Source organism: Pleurodeles waltl, chromosome 3_1 (assembly GCF_031143425.1).
Source record: "Pleurodeles waltl isolate 20211129_DDA chromosome 3_1, aPleWal1.hap1.20221129, whole genome shotgun sequence".
Lineage (NCBI taxonomy): Eukaryota > Metazoa > Chordata > Amphibia > Caudata > Salamandridae > Pleurodeles > Pleurodeles waltl.
The window spans coordinates 434,467,419-434,483,903 of NC_090440.1; the positions used below are offsets into that span (position 1 = coordinate 434,467,419).

At 47.5% G+C, this 16,485-nt stretch overlaps 1 protein-coding gene across 1 annotated transcript in view; it reads left to right on the forward strand.

Annotated features, from left to right (window-relative positions):
* The window catches only part of RLBP1 (retinaldehyde binding protein 1), a 271,954-nt gene that overhangs the window by 30,835 nt on the left and 224,634 nt on the right, over window positions 1-16,485 (forward strand). The window contains exon 3 of the mRNA XM_069222704.1: window positions 16,004-16,132. Coding sequence (XP_069078805.1) covers window positions 16,004-16,132 — 129 coding nt within the window. The remainder of the gene's footprint in view (window positions 1-16,003; window positions 16,133-16,485) is intronic.

The following is a 16,485-nucleotide window of genomic DNA, read 5'->3' on the forward strand; positions in this document are numbered from 1 at the left end:
AAGAAGACATGGAGTAGGTTGGTTAACCACTTCTACTTGCCAGGGATGTCATAAAAAGTGAAGGACTTTTGTCAGCCCTGTCCCTCTTGTCAAGCCAGCGGCAAGGCAGTTGGGCACTTAAAGGTCCCCTTAATACCACTTCTTGTGGTTGGGGTTCCCTTTGAAAGGGTAGGGGTTGACATTGTTGCCCCCCCCTTGACCCTCCAACAGCATCAAGACATAGATATATCTAAGTGGTAGTGGATCATGCCACTAGGTATCAAGGGGTTATTCCCCTTAGGACAATCACTGCACCTGCGGTTGCAAAGGCCCTCCTGGGTATCTTTACCAGGGGTGGGTTCCCTGAGGAGGTAGTATCATAAAGAAGTTCAAGCTTCATGTCTACATACTTAAAGCACATGTGGCAGGAATGTGGAGTGACTTATAAATTCACTACCCCATACCATCCACAAACCAATGGGCTGGTTGAAAGGTTCAACTAGACCCTTAAAGGCATGATTGGAGGACTCCCTGAAAACCTCAGAAGGAGATGGGATGTCCTACTTCCTTGCCTTCTGTTTGCCTACAGGGAAGTGCCACAAAAAGGAGTGGGCTTTTCTCCTTTTGAATTTTTGTTTCCCCTGTGAGGGGACCACTAAGTCTTGTAGGAGAAGGCTGGTAGAGACCTCTCAAAGAACCCAAACAGGATATTGTGGACTATATGCTTGGCCTAAGTTCTAGAATGGCTGAGTACATGGAGAAAGCCAGCATAATTCTTCAAGCCAGCCAAGAGCTTCAAAAGCTTTGGTATGACCAAAAAGCTGCTATGGTGGAGTTCCAACCAGGGCAGAAAGTTTGGGTGCTGGGGCCCATTGCTCCAAGGGCCCTCAAGGACAAATTGTCTGGGCCCTATCCCATTCCTGAAAGAAAAGGGGATGTCACTTATCTAGTGGTGAACCCCAAAAGAATCATACATGTCAACCGCCTAAAACCCTTTTATGACAGAGCTGATGTGACCATGCTTATGTTACATATGAGTGACAGGAAGATGAGAGTGAGCCACTTCCCGATCTCCTTTCAAGCAATCCCCAAGATTGTTCTGTCGATGGAGTGGTCTTGTCAGACACCCTCTCAGGACAATAGCAGACTGATTGCAGGTAAATCCTCAACCAGTATGCTGGGCTATATTCTCTGACCCCCGGAAAGACAAACTGGTGTGCCCATGATGTGGACACTGGTGACAGCCTGCCTGTCAAAAACAAAATGTACAGACAGTCTGACCATGTCAGAGAAAGCATAGGAGCTGAAGTCAGGAAAATGTTGGATTTGGGTGCAATTGAACCCTCAGAGAGCCCATGGAATAGCCCTGTAGTGTTAGTCCCCAGGCCTCACTCCAAAGGGTGACAAGAAAGAAATGAGGTTTTATGTTGAGTACAGGGGCCTCAACTCAGTACCCAAAACAGATGCACACCCAATCCCAAGAGCCAATGGGCTCATTGACAGATTAGGGACAGCCAAGTATCTGAGTACTTTTGATTTAACATCAGGGTACTGGCAGGTTGGTCTGACCCCAGGAGCAAAAGAGAGGTCAACATTTTCTACTCCTAGTGGGCATTGTCAGTTCACTGTTATGCTCTTTGGACTGAAGAATGCACCTGCCATCTTCCAAAGGTTGGTGAACCAATTCCTTGCTGGACTGGAAACATACACTACAGCTTACGTAGATGGCATAGCTGTCTATAGTTCTACTTGGCAGGATCACCTTAGCCACCTAGGAAAGGTCCTTGAGGGTCTACAAAAGGCAGGCCTCACTATCAAGGCCAGCAAGTGCCAGATAGGGCACGAAAAAGTTGTGTACATAGACCGCCTAGTTGATGGAGGCCAAGTGCAACCTCTACAACACAAGATTCAGACTATTCTGGCTTGGGAAGTTCCCACAACCCAGACACAAGTAAGGGGAGTCCTTGGCTTAACTGGATATTATAGAAGGTTTGTGAAGTGTTATGGGACACTAGTGGCCCCCCACAGAACTTACTTCCAAGAAGGTGCCCAGAAAGATCAACTGGACAGTGAATTGACAAGAGGCCTTTGACACTCTGAAGAAAGCTATGTGGTCTGCTCCAGTTCTACAAGCACTAGACTACTCTAGGGAATTCATAGTCCAGACAGATGCTTCAGTAATGGGGATAGGAGCGGTCTTTTCCCAAAGGAATGATGATGGACATGGCCAAGCAGTTGCTTTTATTAGCAAAAAGCTACTCCCTAGAGAACTAAAATGAAGTGCCATAGAGAGAGAAGCCTTTGCTGTGGTTTGAGCTCTGAAAAAGTTGAGGCCATATTTGCTTGACTCTCACTTCACTGTTCAGACTGACCATAGGCCTCTCAGATGGCTGCAATAAATGAAAGGTGAGAACCCCAAACTGCTTAGGTGATCCATTTCCCTACAGGGGATAGCCTTTAAAGTGGAACATAAACCTGGGACTGCCCATACCAATGCAGATGGCCTCTCCAGGTTCTTCCATTTAGAATATGAAGACTCACTAGGGAAAGGGTAGTTTCATCCTCTTTTGTTTGGGTGGAGGGAGAGGAGTGTTAGAGGAGGCCTCTTTTTGCATGGGTAGCCCCCTACTTTTTGCCTGATGTTGATGTGTCCTAGATGTTATAGTTTGCAGGGCCCCTGCTAACCAGGTTCCCTGGGCCAGAGCACTTTCCCTAAATCTGTTGTGATGCTTGGCACAATTGAATACACTCTTAAATATCACTGTAAGTCCCTACTAAATGGCTACCCCAGTACCCAGGGCATTGGATATTAAGAGTAGGCCCCTGAGGGCAGCCGCACTGATTGTGTCACCCTCTTGGCCTTGCACCCTGATGCCCTGAGCACTACCATTGCAGGCTGAGTGAACTGGGGCAAACCTAAAAAGACAAACTCGACATGGCATACTCGCTGTGTGCCCTGTCCACCCTACACTGCCTATGTTATGGGTAATTCACCCCTCTAGCAGGCCTCCGAGCCCTAAGGCAAGGTGCACCATACTATATGTGAGGGCCTAGTTGCATGAGCAATATGCCCCACTGTGTCCTTGCTAAACCTGGGATATAGTGAGTGAACAGAGCAGCCATTTTATGCACATGTACTGGACTCTGGTCAAACACGAGTTACCCAGCTACAGGAAGGCCACTCTGCACCCTGGGTTGTTTGGTATCAAGCAACTCAGAAGGTTAAATCCAGACTCGTACCAGTTTTGGATTTAACCCTAAATGTACCCTGGGGTCACCTTAGAGGTGCCCACTACAAAAACTAACCTAACTGGCATAGTTGCAGACTGGTTCCATTCAGCATGCCATTTACAGAGAGCAAATATATAAACCTGGGGAGAGCCCTGGCTCTCTGGTTTGTAAAACAATGCCCTTCCTGGGTGGAGGAGCTAACACCCCCTCCCTCAGGAATGTGCACTCTCCTGGCAGTGAGCTTCAAAGGCTGGTGCTCTTGAAACTCGAGCTCCCAGGCCTGCTGCTAGCAGCAGATGGCTTCCCCCTTTGTCAGCCCCCACTTTTGGTGGGAGCAAAGGCGGGACACCAGACAAAGAGTAGGAGGAGGGGTCTCACTGAGCATGCACCACCCCAGGGGTTGCAGGTGAAGTGGACCCCCCATTTAATTTTCCTCCATGTTGGATGTCAGGAAAATAGCCAATGAGGCTTAGGGTGGTGACCCTTCCACCAGGAAGTGGTCACTGTAGTGGTGTAGCCACCCAAGGGTAAATGTCCCATTGGACACTATGAGGTTCCCCTTAAGAATTTAGTGGGCTCCCCTGAACCAAGAAGATAGATTCATCAGGAAGAAAAGAAGGCAGCACCATAGAACCTGACAGGATGAGAACAGAGGACCTGCTGCACCAGAAGAGGCTCCAAGATCCCTGCTTGCCTGTACCAGAGTCCTGACAATCGATCAAAAGACCCCAAGGACCTCCAGGCTTTGTAAATAGCCTAAGATCTCCCTCCTGAGTGGGGGCACCACTCAAGAAACCAAAGAAACCTACAAAGAACCAGAAAACCGGCGAAGGTCACTTCCCTGACTGGACGATATCTCCGCAACCAGAAGTCGCGGCCAGACCTGATGACACACCAACAACAGCCCTTACAAGGCCTGCAAATGTGCCAACTTTGGTGGCACAGCACCCTCCTGTGTTTGAGTTGTGCCAATACCCCAGGTACTGGTCAGTGCACATCAGACACCAAAAACAGCTCACCCAGAGCTGCAACAGGACCAGGAGGAAGCCCCTGTCAAGGAACTTCAGTGACACCCTGGACCTCTCACCAGTGCACCCTTGTCATCCTGCAAAGCCTCTGGAAGAAGACTTACCTCCAGCTCCAAAGGGTTGAATTGCGCACAGCATCCAAGACATCCAACTCGCCCTGTATCCAGCTGCCCTGAGCGCTGTATCGTGGAACCTGCTGTGTGCCCTGGGTCCCTAACCCCTTGCGACCTCACTAGCCCAAGGGGACCCCAAGGCACCATCTTTAAATCTGCAAACCGGCTCCTTTTCTGGATGACCCTTAAAAGTGGACCTGTGCCCGTGCCAAGAGACTTTCCATCTCTGCTCCCGCCGGAACCTGGAGCCACCCAAGAATCTCCAGCTGGAACAGTGTGCCCACTGACGGCTTCACCATCCTGCAAAAGAAAAAACTGGTAACCAAACTCTATGAATTATAATGCATTTTTAAAAGTGACTGCCTATTGATTCCTATGATGCATAATTGCGCACAGAAAGACTAACTTTATTGAAACTTTGTAAAGTCATATCTCAAGAAGTACTTAACGTATCTTAAAGAGCTTGTCTTAAAATGTATATAAAAGTCTGAAGTATTTTTATAAATTCTGGTCTCGAGTTATTCATAAAGTGTGTGTGGTGCATGATTAGATTTGTGAGTACAACAAATGACTAGCACATCTCTTGGATTAGCCTAACTGCTCGACCAGCTACTTAAAAATTGGAGCAATGGGTGATCTCATTTTTACCTCTGGAAACCAATGTGTAGTTGCCTGGATCCCCTGCACAGTGTGCTTAGTTTTGCACACTACATAAGGGGCCAGCCTCCTACAGCATTTTTATTAGGGCTGTGCAAAATTATAATTAGGAGTAATTTACCACACCTAAATGTGTGGTAAAAAATGTGCCATGTCTTTGTCAGTCGTGATGTTTTGCATTTAAACAAATCATCTCTTTCATGTGACTTAGGGCCAGATGTAGCAATTTCCGAATCGCAAAATCGGATGCAGAACAGTGTCTCAGACACCGTCTGCGAATCGCAATGGGGTCGCAAAGACCCACCTCATTAATATTAATGAGGAGGGCCGCATTTTGCAACCCCATTGTGATTCCTTGCACTCACAGGGATGGTGGCCTGCTGAAGACAGCAGACCTCCATGTCTGTGACTACTTTTTAAATAAAGCAGTTTTCTTTTTTGTATTGCAGCCCGTTTTCCTTAAAGGGAAACGAGTTGCAATACAAAAAAATAACGAAACCATTTGGTTTCATTGGACCACTGCCTGCTCTGAAAAAACATTTATGGCAACATTCACAAAGGGGAAGGGGTCCCATGGGGACCCCTTCCCTTTTGCGAATGGGTGTGGTAACTGCGAATTGCTTTGCGACCGCGTAAAGAAACTTTGAGGTCAGAGCCCTGGGTCAGAGCTCTGGCTGGACCAGAAATGGAAGACCTGGCTCTGGACTCCATTCTCTAGACCACTCTGTCCCAAAGTGCCGTGCCCCCTACTTATATGGGTTAAGAAGTTCTTATTAGGCTCCTGGTCAGAGTTCAAGAAGGCCTGGCGGATGGAAGTCTTCAATCCTGGTCTCCGTTAGTCAGCCAACTGTGTTGCAAAGTGCACAGGACAGGGTCCAGAAAGCCTGGGAAGGCCTCCTTTGCCTGGCCAGGTTAAGAAGCTCTGACTAGGCCGAGTCAGAGCTCTGGCAGGCCCAGAAGTAGAAGTCGTTGGCCCTGGAATCCCTTCTCTAGCCAAATGTGTTTCAAAATGCCCTGGATGGGGCCTTGAAGACCTGGGAAGGACTCTTCCTTGTGCCTGGGTTAAGAAGCTTTGACTGGGTCTCTAGTCTGAGCTCAGAAGGGCCCTGGGTGGAAAACCCCAGCCCTGGGCTCCCTTCCACATCCTATTTGGAGCCCAGGATGGGGATCCGCAGGCCAAGACGGGGCTTCCCTGCTTGGGTGGGTAAAAAAACTCTGATTGGACCCTGGGTGAGAGCTCTGGTGGGCCCTGGGGTGGAAGACCTCAGACCTGGTGTCACTTGAAGTCCAGGACTGGGTTCCGCGGGCCTAGCAAGGCCTCTGCTGCTTGCTCAGGTTCAGATGGTCTGATCGGGCCCTGGGGCAGAGCTGCAGCTGTTCCGGAGATGGAAGCTCCCAGTCCTGGGCTCTTTTCTCTAGACCACCATGTCCCAAAGTGCCTGGGACAGAGTTCTGCATGCCCTGAGATGCCTCCTCCACTTGTCCGGGTTAAGAAGCTCTTCCCAGGCCCGGGGTCAGAGCTTAAGCTGGCCGATGGGTGGAGGCCTGTGGCCCTGGGCTCCTTTGTTTCCCCTGCTTGGCTGGGTGAAAATATCTGGCCAGGAAGTCCAGACCCCGCGTTCCTGTTCATTTCCCCTTTCCCATCCAGCATATTTCCACTCAGAACAACGATTCCTTGGGGTGTCTCCGCTGCACAGGACCACACTTCTCGCTCAGGCAATGCTTTGGCCCACCTCTCCCTTTTGTTGTGAATCTTGCTGGGCCCATGGTTACCCATGTGACTGTCTTTTCCCCCCATCCCAGTGCAGGCAAATGGGGGATACCCGAGGAGAATCCCAAAGGGGATGAAGGTTGGTCCAGAAGGGGCATGAGACTCCTCCTCCAATTCAGCAAGTGCCTCTACCTGGTTGTTCCTGCCAGTAGCTTATGCTTGTCTCGAGGTTCAGCAATGCACGTTTGAATGCATATGACCAGCACAGTGAAACTACAATGGCTCATTAATTGCGTTATCATTCCTTTGATCACTTCATCTTTTACTGGAAAATCTGTGATAACTCTAGTGCTAGTACATGACAACCAGTCCTGACGTCCCAAGATGCATGCACTTAAGGCCAATCCGGGCTCACCAGCTTGGCTGCTTTGGTGACTCTACATAACTTCAGGCCCATTGCACTTTCCTGTGATGAAGACAATAAATTTGGATGTGTGCCCTTTCAACTTTCAATGGTACTTTCAGAACTTACTCTAGTAATGGAGAATCAAAGTTTGATTCCACAGAGGGATCCGGAGAATCAGCTACCACATCCAAGGAAGGCAGCATAATTCAGGAAGGTAGTGACAAGAAATATCAAGACAGGACTCTTTTGAGGCCCTGTAATTGTAAAGAGTACACTTTAAATCCTTTACTGAAAATCCATTGGAATGAAAGTCTGGTACTAGCAGCCCCAATAGTTCCAGCTCCAATAGCATATATTAAAATTGCTGTAGTTAAAAAGCTCTTAGTTGGACCATAAGATAAAACTGGCAGTCTACACGGAGACCCGCAACTGCCTATCCCAGCTCCTGCCTTTCTGTGTGGGTGACCCAGACCAACCAAGGCTAATGGCAGTGCAGTATTATGGTGGATATTAGTCATTTTCACTGTGTGTGGTAACCTGGCACTTATCCCCTCTGTGCCATCTACCAAAACACCGGGAGGCCAGCCAACTGGCATGCCTCATAGATGCCACCTAAACTTTGGGACTCTTGATGTGCAGGGGTCAGTCCCTGGCTCATACCTGCCCCATTGAGTGGTGGATGGCCCATGTGCAGGTGGGGCTATTCTCCTTCATTGCCAGGAACCTGGAGCCCTGGTCCCATGTAGCCAGGATGTTTTTTCAAGACTAGTGCAGCCCTATCTGGGACGGCCAGTGGTGGAGGTGCCTACCTTCTGCTGCCATAGAAACCTCTTACTTGCCTGTCTGCTGTGGCAGCGTGGTGGGATTCCCAGGCTAAGTGACTGAAATCACTCTTTAAATCATGGAGACTGACTACCAGAGGGAAAGCCTGACAGTGTGCTGTCTCATTGCACGGATGGTAGATAGCTGGTGCTGCCTTTTTTCTTGCCGGTGCTAACTTTCTCCCACTAGGACTGCCTTCCCCCACCTCTCCTGAATCCGCATGTGGGTGAACATTGCAAACTTTGCCTATGACTCTTGGCGTTGGACCACTTAGCACGCACGTATTTGAAGAATACAGCTAGCATCAAGAATTAGTTTCAATTGCAGGAAACATGATCATTGACAGTTTGAATGCACTTTAGGCCCAAGGTTCCTCTGTGGCTAAGCCTTTCTGATGGTCACTTTTACGTCAAATCCTTAAGATGCTCGGGCTGTCACAGGGGGCTCTGCTCCATTTGACTTCTCAAGTTCAGGCCCCATCGCAGGGGATCCCACGGTCCCACTGCAGAGGTATGCTCCCAGCGCACCTGGCATTCCCCACCTTGGTGGACAGGTGGGTGGCTGGTCTGCCCCTGAAAAGCTATGGGAACCTGGCTGCAAGCAGCAAATGCCTTTATATGGTGTCCCATGGCTGCCTACATGGACTTGCTGGGTGCCTACTTCTGTAGCTGGGGCTGGGAAGGCACCTTGTCTGCTTGCGGTTACCAGTTTTTGTACTTTTTTACAGTGGTCTTCTCCTGTGGTCTGGGAAAAGAAGTACTGTTGTGAATCCCCTGTGTGAAAGCTGGTCCCTCATTTCTGAAATCCAGGCATTTGATCCAACCCCTCCATACTTTGGAATCCAACTATTACTTCAAATCAGACATGGCAGCCCACTGAATGTAAGCATATTAGAAAGCAGAGTATAAGAACCAACAAGGATTCCCTCAATCATAATGAGTAAAGAAGGAAAAGCCCACTGCAGAATCCCCGCCTGAGGGTGGACATGGTAAATGTGGAGTACAGATGGCTGACTCCCCTGCATCACTCAGGGATCACAAGACCTTCTGATCAAGGCTCATAGATGGTGTTCGGCCAGTAGCGCCTCCCCGCATGTCATGATTGGATCTTCTCAGAGTTGGGTTGCTTGATCATGCAGCCCAAAGCAGGGGGTAAACTCCATCTTATGCTAAATACGGGTGAAAGACTGATAGCCAAAAAGTATGATAACTTGAAAAGAACTTTGAAGAGAGAGTTAAAGAAGGTGTGAAACCAATGAATGGTAAAGAGTTGGGGTCCTTGCAGTCCGGCTGAAGGATTCATATCAGTAGGAAGGTTGGTTGCCCAGGAGGTTAGATCCTCTCTGGGAGACACCTGCCGGTGTGTATCTGCCACCCAAAGGGCGCATTGTCTCTGTTTTGGTGCACCTTGACTGGCTTGGGTTGGCTGGGAAGGCTTCAAGGGGCTTGTGGCTTTCTGGCAGTGGGCTGTTAGACTCCTTATTCTGTGCTTTAAGACAGTTCAGGTAGTTTATTGGCATTGCCATAGACCCCTGGTGTCCGGCTTGGGCGGGACCAAAAAATCTAAAAGGTTCATGAGTCTGAGACCCAACTGAAATCCTGTGGCAGAATGAAAATGAGGGCAAGTGCGAGCTAGCAAGAGTGGGATCCTGTTGCATCCTTGTAGTGGGCGCATCATCGGTCGGTCTCACATGATCTGTCAGGATATTAGAGCATGAGTGTGTGTGATAGGACATGAAGGGAGAAGTCAGAGGGAACTCTGGTGGTGTTCTGTACTGGCTTGACATGCAAATCGGTCATCAGACCTGGGTACACAGGTGAAAGACTAGTCGAACTGCTGGTAGCTGGTTCCCTTCAAAGTTTCCCTCCATATAACTGGTGCTTGGAAACCCCAGTTTTAGTTGGTAAAGTGAATGATTAGAGGTCTTGCAGCTAAAACAATTTCAAGCTCTTCTTAGTCTTAAAATGGGTGAAACGTCCGGCTTGCTGGCATGGAGATGGGCATCGAATGAGAGTGCCTAGTGGGCCACTTGTGGTGAGCAGAACTGGTGCTCCTGGATGAACCAAATGACAAGTTACAGCACCTGATACTGATTCTCATCAGACCCCAGAAAAGGTGTTGGTTGCTATAAACAGCAGGATGGTGGCCTTTGAAGTCAGAATCCACTACGCAGTGTATAACCACTGCTCAATAGGCTAACCCTAAAACACAAGGGTGGTACTTGAGTATGGGGCCCATGCCCAGCAGTTGCTGGGATAGCCAGACTCTGGGCCCCAGTGTAGAGCAACTCTATGTGGGCCCTGAGCATGGATGAAAGAGGGCCACCTCCATTGCCCTTAGTGCACCACATGATTGTGGGGCATCCAGTTCTAAGCCATTTGTCATTCTAGACATTCTGATACTAGTTCAGGGTCTCATATGTAGCAATGCAGCTACCTCACTGGGATTTATTAAAAGTAATTTTCTGAGCCAAGCTTTTATCTCCGTTGTGGGCGCCAGTTCCCCTCTGGGTTTCCTATACCACAAGGCCAATGGGAGGAACTGGTAAAGACCCGTGGGAGGCCTCGCCCATCAAATTTTGCTCAGGTACTGGGGCATGATCTCTCACCTGGAAAGAAGCCAATGTGTAACTCTATGAAGGAGCCTCCTGATTGATGGCTTCATCATCAGCTGCTGTCTGATCACTCTGGTCACCAGGTTTTCGTGAGTCATCTGGTTGCCAAGCTGCACTGGCTTCCTGATCAGTTGATCAGTCAGGGACTGGCTGGTCAGATAACCATTGGGCCAACACGTGCAGCTAACTCTAACATGTGCCGCTCCAGGTTCTGCATGCTTTCTAGTCAAGGGAAAATAGCTTCCAAGGCAAGCCCAAGGAGACGGGGGTTGGCTGAGGACTTAGTGCCCAAGGCTCGTGCACCAGAAAGGGGGATGGAACCAATCCGGGACCCCCTTAACCAATGGGCTAGACTGACAATCCCTACCTAGGGTATAGTGGCTGCAGACTGGGATGGACGTGTGTGTCCCTCCAGGATTGGGAAGTACATGGGACCCCTGTAAAGGCTCAGCCACTGGGCAGATCCTAAGTCAGGGTGGCGTCAGACCGAGTAGAAGTACGGGCTCATGCAGGCTGAATATTTTCAGTAATCTGCAGTGAACAGCAGGTGAAGCCATGGCTTTCACCTGGGAGGCCCAGTCCCCACTGGCCAGGGCTCAGGCAGAGGCACTGGACAGGACCATCTTCCCTAATGGGGGGAGGGTGCCATCAGACCAAGGAGGAATCTGGGGCTCCTGCAGGCTGAACAGCTTCTGTAATCCCCTGTGTGAGGCAGGCAAAGCCATGGCTTTCACCTCAAAGGCCCAGTCGCCTGAGGCCAGTGGTGCCAGCCAAATAGCAGTGCATCCTAGCCTGCCCAGGGCATGGTGGAGATCCACCCATAAGGATTTGCAAGGTTTAAAGATGTCCACCAGTTTGCTTGTCAGCTTTGTTTGGCAAAACCGTCACCAGTGATGTTTCATTCTCAAGGCTGATCCAGACAATGGACAATTTTAGCATGCCAACTAGAGGAACCATGTTATTAGTAAAGCAGGTCAAATTTGAATTACGTCTAGGCCTACACTTAATTAGGCAACTTTCAGGTGGAGGTACGGAGGGTAGAGGAGGCAAAATGAGGCTCCACAGGGTCCCCTTTCAGCCTAAGGCCTGTGCAGTTTTGTGAGGTATGTGAGCCTCACCATGTTCTGCAGAGAGGCCACATAATTTGACATTACAAAACCAGGCAAAGGTGAAACAGAGATGAGAGCTACAAAATATATCGCAAGCTGCCCGTCATAATGGAGGGATGGTTGGTGTGATATTCTTGGCAATTGTTCCCATGAGGAACTGAAGCAAGAAGCTGATAGGCCATGCATGCACGCCTTTCCCCTGTACTCGTCCACAATTATTCATGTCTCCCCAGCTCTCCAGCTGCCCAGTGCTTCATTACCTGCAGATTCCACCGTGTGACGATTCTGCTGCAGCATTAAACATACACCTGAGAGTCCCCGACTTGGTGTACACAATCCACAGTCTTGTTGCTCCAAATGCCATCTTGAATGCGGGCAGGGAGCCTCAATGTTAACCGTGGTTTTATTCTGCCATGGGAGCCTCTTGTTTCTGTTCTTCAGGATCTGGCCCCCTCTGTTGGTGGAGCGTCTTATCCAGCCACATCCTGCTGAATATTAAACAGAATATTAAACTGACACCTAACCTATGAGTCGGTAATGTTTTTTACATGTTTGTGGTCACATGTACAGCAGGGGAAATTGAGAGCTGCAAAATATGAAACCCTGGCTCCCTGGCACAATGATCCCTTGAATAACTGGACAGCAATTCACGGTCTCTGGCTGGCACCTGATTCTCCTCCAGAACCTCTCCTCCAGGTGTCTGTGCCACTCTAGTTGCTCATGGCTGCTCATGGTCAAACTGCGGCTATCAATGGTCTGAGTATCCCTACATTAGACATAATGCTCATCCTACCATAAAGATCTTCACTCTTAACGTAATATTTAGATCAGTTGTGTCATGGTATCCGCATATAGCTGCTAAAAACCCTGATTGTTTGCAACAGGGGTAACCCAACAGTACCCGGAACCAGGGGCAATAACATATAAAATGTGTAACTATGGTTCCAAGGAGTACTAAAAGGTATAGATCACAAACAGCTAGTCACAATTAATCAATCAATAGTGGTTAGCCAAAAGGACTGGAAGGGGGTTTCTCTTTTTTGTCAGTCCTGCGGGGCACTCTGGCTGACGTGGATGCCAACCAGACACTGACTCCGACAGTTTACAGGTGGTCATTCCTTATCCCTGTTCACTTAGGCCCTACTTTTACATGCCTTCTGTTTAAAATTCACATTACATCATTAATTTACTGGACTTATCTATGCTCTCACTCAATTTGATGATGAGCCCGTAAATTATTTGGGTTGAAACACCGATTAAGCTTCCTACAATTGGAAAATATGATTAGTGCACATCATTGAGAGTTGAATAACCAAGATTACTGAGATGTTCCAATGTTCTTTTTCTTTTCTCATCAGCACTGTATATTGTTTAGTTGAAATTCATTGCGTGGTCACCCGAGCACCAAACACGTATACATCGTTTGCAGCATTATAAATATAACACACTTTTGTGTAACTATTAAGCGGCTCCATAGTTGTTTGATCCCTTTTTCAGTCCATATGGCTAACCCCTATTGATTGATTAATTGTGAATAACTGTTTGTGATCTGTACCGTTTTGTTCTCCTTGCAACAATTGTTACATGCTAGAAAAGTTTGTTGATGGCAAGGCACATCCCCCAGCTATGCAAGAATGTATTACAAATTCCATTCGTTAATTCAAGCATTCAGTCATCAACTGGACCATTCATCGAGCCACATGCTCACTCACCCACCCATCCGGTCATTTATCCCCATCCCTTCATCTAAGCTTTATATTTCCCACCTATCCATCCATCCTCTCACTATCCATTCTTCAAATACTTGACTCACATTCACCTACACCCATCTACACAGCCATGCACACAAATTCGACATGAATATGCAATTGCAGTTGCCATTGGTCGCTACATGTGTTTCAGTCTGGAAACACATTTGTCTCATCTAGGAAAGAAGGGAGCACATCAACAATGCCTGTCATTGCCTTTCTTTAATATTCAAACTTACCTCTTTTGAACTGTCAGAACAGGATAATTGCTGGTTTCAGATAACAGTTCGTAGTAGCAAGTATTGAGGGGCATATTCATACCCCATTTGCGCTGAATTTGCGTCTTTTTTTATGCAAATGCGGTGCAAAACTAACTCCATATTTATATTTTGACGTTAGACTAGTCTAAAGTCAAAATATTGGAGTTTGCACCATTTTTCAGATTCGTGAACCTTCCTTGCGTCAATGAGATGCAAGGTAGGCGTTCCCATCTAAAAAATGGTGCTAACCCAATAGCCCCATATTCATCCCCCCGTGCTAAAATGACGCACGGGTGGGCGGAAGGGCTAAAAATGGTGTAAAACTTGCTTTGCACCAAGATATAATGCCTGGGTCAGACCAGGCTTTAAGGGACCTGTTGACCCATTTCCATGGATAAACACCATGGAACGGGTCCACAGGTGCCCTCCTCAAACCCCAGGAACACCCCCACCCACACCAGAGGGACATCAGAGGATGGGGGACCCCATCCCAGGTAGGTAGGGTAAGTACAGGCAAGTATATATATATTTTTTTAATTAAAGTGCCATTGGGGGCCCAACTTGGGGACCCCAGCATTGCACAGGGTGCAATGGCAATGTCCAGGTAATGCTGGTCCCCTGTGCTGGCCATTGGGGTGGTGGGCATGCCTCCTGTCTTTTTTAAGACAGGAGTCATGTGGTATGGCTGGGTTTGCATCAGAAAATGGCGCTAGGCTGGTTAGAGTCATCTTTTTTTACTCTAACCAGCCTAACGTAATTATTTGGTGCAAAACTCCTTCTCCCATACCGCCAGCCCCACCTTTTTTTTATGCTAGCCCACCCTTTGCACTGGCTTGTGCCATTCCATAAATACTGCCCCCAGCTCGTGCTCAGGAATGGCGCAAGCTGGTGCTAAACATTTTGGTGCAAAACTGTGTTAGTGCAGTTTTGCACCAAAAAGTATAATTATGTCCCTGAGTTTTGTGAGTAGTCCGACATCAGTAGAAGCAGTCTGCTGTGCTCAGAACACAGCATCTGCACCAGCCAGATAGTGCATAGCCCCGCAAAAACTGTTGGGGTCATTGAGAGTTTGGCAAATGTCCTGTTTGCCCTACGTAGTGTATATACCCATGTATATTTACATTTTAGACTGATGTATACATTCTAAATAGGGAGAGCAAGATACATGCCAATTTTTGGCAGATGTCTCACATCTGCCAAACTCTAGATATTCCCTGTCCTGTAGCTCAGATTTTATGAATAGCATTATGTGGGCTGTATTGTGCAACACTGCAATGCAGTAGTATGTAGCACAGAGTGCATGCAGCAAAGCTGTACGCTTTGTAGTTCATTACTGTATGCTGTTTAATGCAGCTTTGGCAAATGCATATTTTGCATTGTGCAGAGTGGGCTGCACCGCAGAACTTGTGAACTGTTGATTTTCTTTCCGCATTTATGGCTAGTTACAGAAAGGTTTCTATGTCCATGGCATGAGCACAAACGTACGGAAAACACTTCCACCAGAAGGAGAATTATTTTTGTATGTAATAAAAATATAGTTTCACACAACATATGATCTGAGCAGAACTGTACAGAATAGCATGTCTTGAAACCTTGTTGAATATAAACTCAATCTGCACCAAGTAAGGTTGAAGGTTTATTTATTGGGTGGGCACACTAATAGAAGGGAGCTGGAGGGATGACTAAAGGGGTCAGAGAGTGGAACGCCTCAGGGAACTACACTGTCTCGCAATACACAACGCGCTCAATACAAACTCCTCCTGCACACATTCAAGGCATTACACACATAAGGCCCCAACTACCGGAACAGGTGCATTTCCTTCCACCAACCATCCAGACACCTCCGCTCTGCAGTAACCCTTCTCTCATACATTCCAAGCATACAGAAAACCACATCAGGGTGATGAATGTTGTCGTAAATTGTTCCAAAAGCATGGAATGACCTCTCACTCTGCATCAGAGCTTTCTCTTCTCTTCTTGAATTGCACAAGAAGCTGAATACCTTGCTGTTCAATTACCAATCTGGCAGGGCTAGGTACACATACCTGCTCAGCACCAGGGTATGGTTGCAGGTGATAATGCCCTTTTCAAATACAAAAAACATAACATAAGCATCCGCAGGAAGCGTCCAGAAAAGACGCACATTGAGGATACCAGCCTTAGGGAGGGATACTGTTCATAATTAATTAGTTATTGTTTTTAAGCAATGAAGTCTGGTGATTCTGGGAGTGCTTATTAATGATAATTGGTACTATTATATGCTATCACATCATTTAAACCAAAAAAAGAACGTATTATCTGATTCCCTTTGTTCTCTTGTTTTAGACTGGAACCTTTCGTGTCATTTCTGAGGAGGAACAGGCTCTTCGCACCAAGTTAGAAAGACTAACCACAAAGGATCACGGGCCGGTGTTCGGAAAATGCGAGAAACTCCCTGCACACACTGTTCAAAAGGTAAAAAAAAAAAACTAATACATTGGCTTGTGTTCATTTAGTTTATCACAGATCGACTCAGTCCTGAAATTGTACTGCCAATTGTGCCTGCGGGGAGTACAGAGCTTTTGTAACGATTAGATTCTATTAGGCTTGTTTTCACAATTGTAGCTCCCAGACAACAAAGAATGAATGTTATAAGAGCTGTTTCTTAAGAACTACGTGGAAACAAAGAACCAGGGAACACGAAAACAACTCTAGGGAAAAGTACCATGGGAGTTCCTGAATTAAAAAAAAACAACACTTCCAAAGTCAATGTGGTGTTGTGATTTGCAGCCTCACTAATAAGTGGTATTAGTTTGCTTTGATACCTG